This window comes from Heptranchias perlo, chromosome 17 (genome assembly GCF_035084215.1).
Source record: "Heptranchias perlo isolate sHepPer1 chromosome 17, sHepPer1.hap1, whole genome shotgun sequence".
Lineage (NCBI taxonomy): Eukaryota > Metazoa > Chordata > Chondrichthyes > Hexanchiformes > Hexanchidae > Heptranchias > Heptranchias perlo.
In genome coordinates, this window is record NC_090341.1 from 26,844,338 (window position 1) to 26,856,747 (window position 12,410).

The 12,410-nt window shown below is 44.8% G+C and overlaps 1 protein-coding gene across 1 annotated transcript in view; it reads right to left on the reverse strand.

Moving 5' to 3' along the window:
* Positions 1–12,410, reverse strand: part of dnah12 (dynein, axonemal, heavy chain 12) — a 239,166-nt gene that overhangs the window by 139,045 nt on the left and 87,711 nt on the right. Inside the window, exons 23-27 of the mRNA XM_067998764.1 lie at positions 9,934–10,053; positions 5,992–6,148; positions 5,685–5,857; positions 2,094–2,246; positions 1,116–1,355 (exon numbers count right to left, since the gene is read on the reverse strand). Of these exons, the coding sequence (XP_067854865.1) occupies positions 1,116–1,355; positions 2,094–2,246; positions 5,685–5,857; positions 5,992–6,148; positions 9,934–10,053 (843 nt within the window). The remainder of the gene's footprint in view (positions 1–1,115; positions 1,356–2,093; positions 2,247–5,684; positions 5,858–5,991; positions 6,149–9,933; positions 10,054–12,410) is intronic.

The following is a 12,410-nucleotide window of genomic DNA, read 5'->3' on the forward strand; positions in this document are numbered from 1 at the left end:
GCTACTTAGATAATTTTAAAATTCTATTAGTAGCTGTACAACCTTTTGAAATCTTATGGGGTTTCTGACAATGTACTTTTTCTACATGGGGATCCTTCTGGTAATTCTACTCTGGTTAGAGAAAGAGGAGGAAGAGTAGCGAGAACAGAAGGAAAGAGCAAATCCAGCTACAGCTGCAAGAACACCAGAAAGAAGAAAGCATACTTCTGGAATCCTTAGCCACCCCAAAGATTGTATCGATCCAAGAGAGAGAAAGGAATAGAAGGTTATGCTGATGGGGTTAGATGATATAGGGTGGGAGGAGGCTCGTGTGGAGCATAAACACCAGAATGGACCAGTTGGGCTGAATGGCCTGTTCCTGTGCTGTACATTCTATGTAAAGATAACATCCCTGCACTTCTCTGAGGAGCAGTGCATAAGAAGGCTGCACTTCGCTCGGGACGCAGTGTTAGAGTTTTATCGACTCCTGCAGCAAGATCTGCAACCCACTACCACAGCTAGCACTGCATTGCTTATTGCAGTCAAGGTTACTTCTTTGCCTCTGGTTCCTTCCAGACTGCAACAGGGAGTAACCGTACCGTTAGTCAGTCTGCAGTTTGTTTTCATTAGGCAAGTGACTGATGCAATTTTATCACATTCCCCATGGACAATTGGAAACAGCAGAGTAGGGCTCCTGGGTTCACACAGATTGAAGTGTTCCCCCAATTTCAGGGCATCTTTGAGGGCACCTACATTGCCCTGCGGGCTCCTTGAAACAAACCCACTGCTTTCACAAATCACATTCTACCAATGTGCAACTGGTCTGTGATTATCAGCAGTGCATCATGCAGGTCTGTGCCCACTTTCCTGGCAGCTACCATGATACATTTACATTGCGGTACTCCTCCATTCCCTACTCTTTTCCTCTGCACAGCAAGTGAGAGGCTGGCTGTTTGTGGACAAGCATTACCTCCTGCACATTTGGCTCATGCCTCCTCTCAGGAACCCATACCCAGTGACCAAACTATGCTACAATCAGATCCGTGGTTCAGCTAGAGCCTTCATCAAGCAGCAGCCAGAAATAATAAGCTAGCAACTAACTTTTAAGTACTGCATGCAAATAAAATAACTTGTACCTTCAGATTGTCAGGCAATTCTGAGCGGCCTGCATACCCTGGATTCATTGTAATAGCAACAAAGCAGTTTGGATTCAGTCGTAGCTCAGTCCCCTCAAAGAGAAAGAACTCAAGATGGTTTTGGATTGATCTTTGGATGCAAAGGATCTGCTGAGCCACCACAGATAACACTTCCAGCTCGATACGATTAAATTCATCGAAGCATGCCCAGGCACCTGAGGAGGCCAATCCCTTAAAAAACTGAAGAGGAAAAAACAATTTTTTCACAGATATTATCTTTTATATAATATTCTACATATTTTATCACACTGCTACAAAGTTGAAGTGTGTTGAGTACTTGGGATGTTAAAAGAAAAGGAAGCAATAGCCACTCCACAATAAAAGAGAAACATTGGACAGCCAGTCAAAAACTGGAGAGCTTTCCAGTGTCAACTACGTTTTATTGATTGCACTCTCACTCTGTCAGAAGAGTGTGGGCTCAAGCCACAATCTAGGGCTTGAGCATAATCAGTACTGATATTCCAATTCAGTTATGATGGAGTACTGCATTGTTGGAGGTTCCATTCTTTAGATGAGAAAGTTAAACCTAGGTGCTGCCTAGTGGTTCAGGAGATTTGAGATCTCACAACACTATTCAAAGAAGAGCAACAATCTTGATGTGCTGGCCAATATTCTTCTCTCAGCCAAAATCACCAAAAATAGATTAATTAATTAATTCATCTCATTGCTATTTATGGGATCTTCTTGTGTACAAAATGGTTGCAATGTTTAGCTACAAAGCAACAGTCACTACACTTCAAAGTAATTGTATATTAAGTGCTTTGGAATATTTCTAAGGTGCTATGTAAAAGCAAGTCTTTGTTTCTTATACATGTGGAGCTTTGGTAACAGTTTGCCCTCCCAGCCACTGTTACATAATCTAAAATTCAAACTTTAATGAGCTTCAACTCATGAATAGGTTTCCAAATAATCAATTACTTTGCCCATAGCAATGTAGTCCAGCCCATCTGAGCAGTTGAAGACAACACATTGTACAGCAACAGCTTTTGCCAAGTCTTTAACTGATTCTGTCTTGCCTGTCCCTGCAGGGCCTTCAGGAGCTCCACCCAAGTTCAGAAAAAAGGCTCCAATCTGTCAGGAAGAAAGTGATCTGGTCAAAGATTTCTCCACAACATCCCTGAATGATGTATGTTTCAAATTCATAAAAATTATGTTTCCTGCACCAACTATCTTTTTAACTCCATTTTGTGTGATAATTGGTGGACGATCAGTACATAGCTACATCCATCCATCATCTTCAGATTATATTACGAAGTGTTTAAATAGTAATCATTCACACTTGAAGAACTTGCAAGTAACAATATAGAGAGAATACACATTCTGAAGCAACAGATTATGACAAATCATCAACTAGCCAAGGTCATGTAACTCATGAGCATTGGTTGGGTCAATCACGACACAAGTGCTTTATTTTTCATATTCCATCACTATTGTAGCATCTATTTTGATTTCAGAATATGTTGATGTATATTTTCCTTTGTTCCCTAATTGTGAATAAGTAGGCCTGAGTATAAAGCAAGGAACAAATTAAAATAAAATTATTGCAATCTATTTGTTTTAAGAACAATTCTGAAATAATAGTTGAAGATTGTTATGGTGTTCTGTGTTGCAGGACAGATTATTGGTGAGTCCGTTAGTTATGCAATTCATCAGAAGTCAGGATGGTTGAGGGAAGTGAGTCTGTGATCACAGGAATCTGTTCAGAGTAGGCTCTAAAATGAAACTTGAAATGGACAATATTTGGGGGGAAAGGGCACTGAGAAAGATAAAATGAGGGTTAAGATAAGAACATAAGAACATAAGAAATAGGAGCAGGAGTAGGCCAATCGGCCCCTCGAGCCTGCTCCGCCATTCAATAAGATCATGGCTGATCTGATCCTAACCTCAAATCTAAATTCATGTCCAATTTCCTGCCCGCTCCCCGTAACCCCTAATTCCCTTTACTTCTAGGAAACTGTCTATTTCTGTTTTAAATTTATTTAATGATGTAGCTTCCACAGCTTCCTGGGGCAGCAAATTCCACAGACCTACTACCCTCTGAGTGAAGAAGTTTCTCCTCATCTCAGTTTTGAAAGAGCAGCCCCTTATTCTAAGATTATGCCCCCTCGTTCTAGTTTCACCCATCCTTGGGAACATCCTTACCGCATCCACCCGATCAAGCCCCTTCACAATCTTATATGTTTCAATAAGATCGCCTCTCATTCTTCTGAACTCCAATGAGTAGAGTCCCAATCTACTCAACCTCTCCTCATATGTCCGCCCCCTCATCCCCGGGATTAACCGAGTGAACCTTCTTTGTACTGCCTCGAAAGCAAGTATGTCTTTTCTAAAGTATGGAGACCAAAACTGTATGCAGTATTCCAGGTGCGGTCTCACCAATACCTTATATAACTGCAGCAATACCTCCCTGTTTTTATATTCTATCCCTCTAGCAATAAACGCCAACATTCCATTGGCCTTCTTGATTACCTGCTGCACCTGCAAACTAACTTTTTGATCTTCTTGCACTAGGACCCCCAGATCCCTTTGTACTGCAGTACTTTCCAGTTTCTCGCCTTTAAGATAATAACTTGCTCTCCGATTTTTCCTGCCAAAGTGCATAACCTCACATTTTCCAATATTGTATTGCATCTGCCAAATCTCCACCCACTCACCCAGACTGTCTATATCCCCCTGTAGGTTTTTTATGTCCTCCTCACTCTCCACTTTCCCTCCCATCTTTGTATCATCTGCAAACTTTGATATGTTATACTTGGTCCCCTCCTCCAAATCGTTAATATAGATTGTAAAGAGTTGGGGACCCAGCACCGACCCCTGCGGAACACCACTGGCTACTGGTTGCCAGTCCGAGAATGAACCGTTTATCCCAACTCTCTGCTTCCTGTTAGATAACCAATCCTCCACCCATGCCAGAATATTACCCCCAATCCAGTGATTCTTTATCTTGAGCAATAATCTTTTATGTGGCACCTTGTCGAATGCCTTCTGGAAGTCCAAATACACTACGTCCACTGGTTCCCCTTTATCCACCCTGTACGTTATATCCTCAAAGAACTCAAGCAAATTTGTCAGACATGACTTCCCCTTCGTAAAGCCATGCTGACTTTGTCCTATTAAATTATGTTTATCCAAATGTTCCGCTACTGTCTCCTTAATAATAGACTCCAAAATTTTACCCACCACAGATGTTAGGCTAACTGGTCTATAATTTCCAGCCTTCTGCCTACTACCCTTTTTAAATAAGGGTGTTACATTAGCAGTGTTCCAATCTGCCGGGACCTTTGCCGAGTCCAGAGAATTTTGGAAAATTATTACCAAAGCATCCACAATCCCTACTGCCACTTCCCTCAAGACCCTAGAATGTAAGCCATCAGGTCCAGGGGATTTATCCGCCTTGAGTCCCATTAATTTACTGAGTACCAATTCCTTAGTGATTTTAATCGTATTTAGCTCCTCCCCCCCAGAGCCCCCTGTTTGTCCAGTGTTGGGATATTTTTTATTGTTAAGATGCAAGAGAAAAAGAGCAGAAAAGTGATAAATGCAAAAAGGAGAAGAAACAAGAGTTTGTAGAACAGTGGGCATCAACTACTGTTGTAAATGGCACCTGCGTAATACATTCAACACTAGTAATTTCACATGGAAGAATAAAAGCATTAAAACCAAAAACAAGGCACATTACACCAAAAGGGGTTCAGTTCATTATTTGGACACAAAGTGATTTAAGAAGCTGCCTTGAAGAGATGAATTACATTTTCATGTGATTTTTATTATAAATTGAAAATTAATAGGGTAGGTTCCATCTGCTATTATTGTAATTATTGGTTGTAGGGCTGAAGATCCGCAGGTCACGATCCCAGAGGTTATACGTAGGTCGTGCCCACCAGTGCCCTCCAGCAATGACCACCACCAAAGTTTATGGGGTTAGTGGGATGGCATCTCAGCAGCAAGGGATAGCTGAGGGCAATCACCACTTTGGGTGCATCTGCACCACTCGCCTGCCCATGGTGGCCAGGAGTTCTGCTACCTGCCCACTCTGGGAAATGGGATTCCCCAGCCACCTCCCTAACCATGATCTTAATACAAAAACATTTTAAAAATTTATTCAGAGGTCCCAGCCACTTTCCTGGCCTGGATCCCACCGGTGGGGCACATATTCTCCCTTCTGGAAACCAAGACATCTCGACTCACCTGGCATGCTGGCCTCCACTGATACACTGACTGTGTAGAGTCTGCCTGTGCTTGGCTCCGCCCTCATGCCATCATTTGCCTTGTACGGGGCAGAGAGAGTAGCATGGCAAATTAGAAACTCCCACAAAAGATGCACATCCCTCGCAACTGGATCTCTGCCGTTTTCCGGGGGTTCCGGGAAGCTCCCGCTGGAGATACAGCAGGAGACTGGCAAAACCCCAGAGAAATTTTGACCCTTGTCTTTTATATTTACATCTTTGTAAAGAAGATAGGCTAAATTTAGAGAAACAACAACTTTGTGGTCTACCTTTAAGAACTTACCAAAGTACGGTAGCATCGATCTGTCAATGGGGTAATCACCAGTCGTGGTGAATTACCTAGATACTCATAAGCATACTTTACATTGCAGTTGATGATGTGAACACGGACATTCTCATTTTCCCAGTAATACCGAAGTTGAGCAAGCCAATGGAAGTCAGTCTCATTTGAGACCTCTGATTGAAAGAATTGTTAAATTTAATCATATACATAAAATACAGCATAAAATAATTCATAATCACTCTGAAATTTATGTTCTCTGAGTGACATTCATGTTTATTTACAAATTTTAGGATAACTTGCTGAATACCTTGTTCAATCATGTCTTCAACAACATCTCTAGCATGTACATCAATGGTTACTAAGGCACCAAGTGTTGTACGAGTCTGTTTGGAAAGTTTCCCTCTCACCAGCTCCACAATATCATTCAGCTGTTTTTGAAGTTTATCTTTGTATTTGTTGAGACCCTAAGAAACAATAAAAAGTGCAGATGGTTAACATTTCTGAAAGCCGGTCCTGTGATTTGTTTCGTGGACTTTGCCCAAGTGTACAACACCCGGCATCATACACCATTCCCTGGCAACACAGTGAATAGACAACCTATTTCCAAGCATTAAATAAGTGCCCCACCTCCAAGCTGCTATTGTTGAGTAATAACTTAACAAATTAAATATTTTTTTTCTAAATTGTTAAAGCCCAGAGGGATCACTTGAATGGTGCTTGCATCTTAGTTGAGTTTGGGCCATATAAAATTGTTTTAAGTTCCTAAAGAAGTTCCTAGAGCTACATCCTGTTTGTAACAAGTAGGTATTGTCAGCATAAAATCTGCAAATAACAATTCCCAGAAATAATCCAAAATAAAGCACAACAAGGCTCTTTCCTTGAATATTTATATGAAAAAAGCATTTGTTCAATTTAACATCAGCGTAAACTTCAGCTTATGCAAGATACTACTGCACGTAACCAATCCCCCTTGCCCATTAGTCCCATTATGTTGAAATACTTTGGCTTCCAGTCCTTCAACACCTCAAATTTAAAATTCTCATCCTTGTGTTCAAATCCATCCACGGCCTCGCTCCTCTCCAGAGTGGGCGTTAGGGCCATGCAATTGCACGGGGCTCGAAGCGGATGCAGTGTGGCTTATATCTAGGTACATTTATATCAGAAGATGTCTGCTTTTCCAGAAAGGCTGCCACAGACCTCTGGAGCCTCTTACAAGACCTACAACCAACTCTTCCGGCTGGTCATGCATTGCCTGTGGCAAAGTAACTGTGCCCCTTAATTGTTTTTGCCTTGGACTCTTTCCAGGCTGCAGAAGGTGACATCAGTCACATTAGTCAGACATCAGTCCATGACTGCATCAAGCAGTCTTGATGCAGTCTTTGCCAAGGTCAACGATTTTATAACATTTTCCATGGATGCCAGCAGTCGGCAGGAAAGGGAAGTAGGCTTTGCTGCAATAGCAGTCTTCCCACAAGTTCAGGCTGTGATTGACTGCACCACTGCAGCCATCAGGACACCTCCCAGTGAGCCAGCAGCCTTCAAGGAGAGGAATAGCTACCGCTCAAATAAAAGCAAAATACTGCAGATGCTGGAAATCTGAAATAAAAACAGAAAATGCTGGAAAAACTCAGCAAATCAGGCAGCATCTGTAGAGAGGGAAACAGAGTTATCGGGCCCGATATTACCATGGCGGCAGGTTCGCGGCGGTGGGTCGATTGGGCGCATGGGTAACGCACCCGGTGAAATCAGTCTGCCCCGCACGCAATCGCAGGCTGATTGGATCCACTTACCTGTTCTTCCGGGTTCCCCGCTGCTAAGCTGCGCGGTGGGTGGACTGCACATGTGCAGTAAGGTCTGTCAGCTGGAGGAGGTCTATTTAAAGGGGCAGTCCTCCACTGACTGATGCTGCAAGAAATAGGAAAAATTACAGCATGGAGCAGCCCAGGGGGAAGGCTGCTCCCAGGTTAATGATGCCTCACTCCAGCTCTTATTGGATGGGGTGAGGAGGAGGGGGAGGACAGAGATCATCCCCCCAGCGGGCAGGAGGAAGCGGCCTGCCTCTGCCACCAAGAAGGCCTGGCTCGAGGTGGCAGAGGAGGTCACCTGCACCAACATATCGCGCACCTGCATACAGTGCAAGAGGCGCTGCAATGACCTAAGTAGGTCAGCCAAAGTGAGTACACTTACTCATTCCCCTACACTCCGTCTGCCACATCACCGTCCCCACCCCACATCTCCTTCTGCACTGCCAACACTACTCTGTCACATCACTCCTCACACCCACTCAAACCTCATCCTCATCTTACCTGCACTTACTCACCTTGCCAGTACTCATCCCGCCACTACCACTCAACCCAATCCTCATACAATCTCATGGCTCTATCTCATACTCACCCTCTCATGTATCTCTTTCATGGTCAGCCTCACTCAACCTGCCACTACCTGTGCTGCAGCCACAGGGCATGCATCACATATGTGCAGTAGGAAGCGTAAGGCAAACGTGTCGTAAGCATGAAGGGGATGCACAAGGATGTTTGAGGGTTTGTCATGGTTTTTACTTATATTTAATTTCTGATCAACTCACATTACATATTATATTGGCACCACTACTGCCACGTCTTTGCGAATCTTGTCTGGTTTGTGCAATAATGCCCTTTCCTGAGGATCACAATGAAGACCCACAACTGATGACACCCATTGTGTCACTGCAGAGTGATTGTAGGTGTATTTGCAGGGCTCTTTTGTGCAGACGACTGAGAGACGTCGGCGATGTCCCCGGTGGCACCCTGGAAGGATGCGGAGGAGAAGTTGTTGAGGGCAGTGGTGACTTTGACAGCGACAGGTAAGAAGATGGTGCTCGGGCCAGCCGGGAGCAGCTCGGCATGAAGGAGGCTGAAGATGTCCACGACTACATGTCGAGTGACTCTGAGCCTCCGTGTGCACTGCTACTCAGAGAGGTCCAGGAAGCTGAGCCTCGGTCTGTGGACCCTGTGGCAAGGGTAGTGCCCTCTGCGACGCATCTCTCTCTGCGGTTGCCCTCCCTCCTGCTGTGCAGGTGGATGTGTCACAGCACTGTGTTGTGGAGCTCCACGTGTCACAGGTGGACGGCGTGGCCGGCGAGGCTGGTGATGCTGTTCGCCCTCCGAGGAGGTCATGACTGAAGCTACGGCGGCCCCCATCCGGAAGATGTACATCTGAGGGCATCCGCAAGGTACGTACATGTGTCTGGACACCGGGGTAAGTGTACAAGTTGGTGAATTTTATTGTTAGGAGGAGGGTGGCGGAGGCCAAACTTTGTCCAAAGTGACAGAGTGGCCTCCTGCAATGAGTGAGGGTCTCCCCCCCAACCTGTCAAATGGACCTTTGCAGCTGCCACAGGCTGATGGCTGCAACACGTCCATTTCAACTGGGAGTGTTTCCCCCTTATCGGGAAACAGTCCCAGTTGTTTGCAAAATCCCACCCCTCCTAAAATATTATGTTAATCAGGTCTCTAAACGACCTGAAATACCTAAATAAATACCTTAAGTGGCACCCCGCTGGCTTTAATTGCCGGCGGGAGTCCCACATGCAGGGTCTGCGCGTGCATGTGAGCGTGTCAGTGGGGAAACCCGGAAGTGGGCGGGTTGGAGCCGGGCTCCCGACCCGCCCCGAGAATCCCCGATTTTCGCAGCCCCCCCGCCACCAACGCACCCGATCGCGGGTGCGAAAATCGAGCCCATCGTTTCAGGTCGATGACTCTTCATCAGAACTGGAAGAAGTTAGAGATTTAATAGTTTTTAGGCAAGTGCAGATCCAGGGAAAAGGGGGGAAGGGAAGAACAAAGGAAAGGTCTGTGCTGGGGTGGAGGGCAGGAGTGATTAAATGACAAAAAGGTGGAAGGCAAAAGGGGCCTGTAATGGGACAAGTAAATAAACAAAGGATGGGTCCTGAGGAGGTGTAAATGATTACAGCAAAACCAATACCAGCACCCGCTGTCCCAAAAAATGAGAGTGATCTCTTCGGAATGCTGAAAGGGGAGGGGGGAGTGAAGATGTAACCATTCCATCAATGTTTACTGGTCAGTGATCATCTCCAGCAAATCACACAGGTCTGTGCCCATATTCCTGGTAGATGTCATGACGCCTACTTACTGTGTCAGTCCACCATCACCCTGAATACCCTCCCATAGAGAAAATTAGAAAATAATTCAGAATCTCTTTTTTAATAAAGGACGTGCCACAATGAGATGACAATTCTGAAAGTTTTTACCTGTGATGCACTTCGGATTGCATTCTCCACCTCTGTGGTCCAGAACATCTGGGCTACACAAATTACAACCTGGCCAGGCCAACTTACCACCCAGTCTGTCCTTTTATTCTCCGGGTAATCCTATAGGAACATAAGCAATAGTTATAATTCAACAAACATGACATACTACTCACATTTATTTAATATAGATTTTTCTTTTATAAACTTAAATGTATTGTTCTACACCTGATTAGGAATACATTACTGACGTGACATTTCAGTTATAGTATTATCTTGAAAATGGTGCTGGGGCACTTGAAGCAGAAAAATAAGTTTTATATACATATTAAATCTAACCTACACAATTAAATCGGCAAATTCAGAGTGGGAAATAAAAAAAGAGAGGTTTCATTCATAGTTGCACAGCATAAAACTATCTATGATTTGTTCAAAGATCATACTGGTCCTTTTCTTTTATTCATTCGTGGGATGTGGGCGTCGCTGGCGAGGCCAGCATTTATTGCCCATCCCTAATTGCCCTTGAGAAGGTGGTGGTGAGCCGCCTTCTTGAATCGCTGCAGTCCATGTGGTGAAGGTTCTCCCACTGTACTGTTAGGAAGGGAGTTCCAGGATTTTGACCCAGCGACGATGAAGGAACGGCGATATATTTCCAAGTCGGGATGGTGTGTGACTTGGAGGGGAACGTGCAGGTAGTGTTGTTCCCATGTGCCTGCAGCCCTTGTCCTTCTAGGTGGTAGAGGTCGTGGGTTTGGGAGGTGCTGTCGAAGAAGCCTTGGCGAGTTGCTGCAGTGCATCCTGTGGATGGTACACACTGCAGCCACAGTGCGTCGGTGGTGAAGGGAGTGAACGTTTAGGGTGGTGGATGGGGTGCCAATCAAGCGGGCTGCTTTGTCCTGGATGGTGTCGAGCTTCTTGAGTGTTGTTGGAGAGTATTCCATCACACTCCTGACTTGTGCCTTGTAGATGGTGGAAAGGCTTTGGGGAGTCAGGAGGTGAGTCACTCGCCGCAGAATACCCAGCCTCTGACCTGCTCTTGTAGCCACAGTTTTTATGTGGCTGGTCCAGTTAAGTTTCTGATCAATGGTGACGCCCAGGATGTTGACGGTGGGGGATTCAGTGATGGTAATGCCGTTGAATGTCAAGGGGAGATGGTTGGACTCTCTCTTGTTGGAGGTGGTCATTGCCTGGCACTTGTCTGGCGCGAATATTACTTGCCACTTATTAGCCCAAGCCTGGATGTTGTCCACGTCTTGCTGCATGCGGGCATGGACTGCTTCATTATCTGAGGGTTGCGAATGGAACTGAACACTGTGCAATCATCAGCGAACATCCCCATTTCCGACCTTATGAAGGAGGGAAGGTCATTGATGAAGCAGCTGAAGATGGTTGGGCCTAGGACAGTGCCCTGAGGAACTCCTGCAGCAATATCCTGGGGCTGAGATGATTAGCCTCCAACAACCACTACCATCTTCCTTTGTGCTAGGTATGACTCCAGCCGCTGGAGAGTTTTCCCCTTGATACCCATTGACTTCAATTTTACTAGGGCTCCTTGGTGCCACACTCGGTCCGCATTTGGACCAAGGCTGGAATGAGGTCTGGAGGCGAGTGGTCCTGGCGGAACCCAAACTGAGCATCAGTGAGCAGGTTATTGGTGAGTAAGTGCCACTTGATTTTTTTTGCTATTTCCTCTACCAATTTTGTCCCTCCCTTGATGCCATTGATTCTTTGCTGGGTGTCACGTTTTTGTTTTTTTATGCTAGATATTTTACAAGGTACAATATTAGCAGCCATTCCTGCAAGCAGACATTCCATTCCCTACAATCTAGAGTGTATCTTTTACTGCCCAATAATTAGGAAACAATAGAGAGACCCCCTGAGGGATCATAACAGAGAACCATTATTGGAGATCTCTGGCCTCTGAGCTGTCCATCAAAGAGGACCATATCCCCTTCTTAAAAATCTCAGACACAGCTGTCAATCAAACCCATTACTCCAGGCTGAGCCCTGATGCTTTGTTCCATTTTGCAGTTGTCGACTGCCTCTGTTGTAATTACATGACATCAAACAGTCATTCCACAATATTGAATGGGTAGCCAATCTTTGACAAAAATGTTTGTGATGGCCCTTGATCAATTAAACAATTAACACTTTAGACAATGCATTTTGTTTGTCCCCGAAACTTGGACCACGTGGAGCCCTCTCTAGCCTCTTGTCTGGTCTGAGCTGATGGATTTTATGTTGAAAAATACTTTGTGTGGCCTTGGTTGTTAATCCCATACATGTTGTTTCTAGCAATACATAATACAATGAAAAAATTTAACAAAGACAAAAAGTAAATATTTGTCACAATGGGGTAAGTTTTGATGAGTATTATTCACTCTCCAGTATCCAAGTGGCCATTATTTATGTGTGACCCTTCACAGCAAGTGTTGAAATGCTATTCCTTCACAGGAAGCATCGCACACAAGCTGAATCTT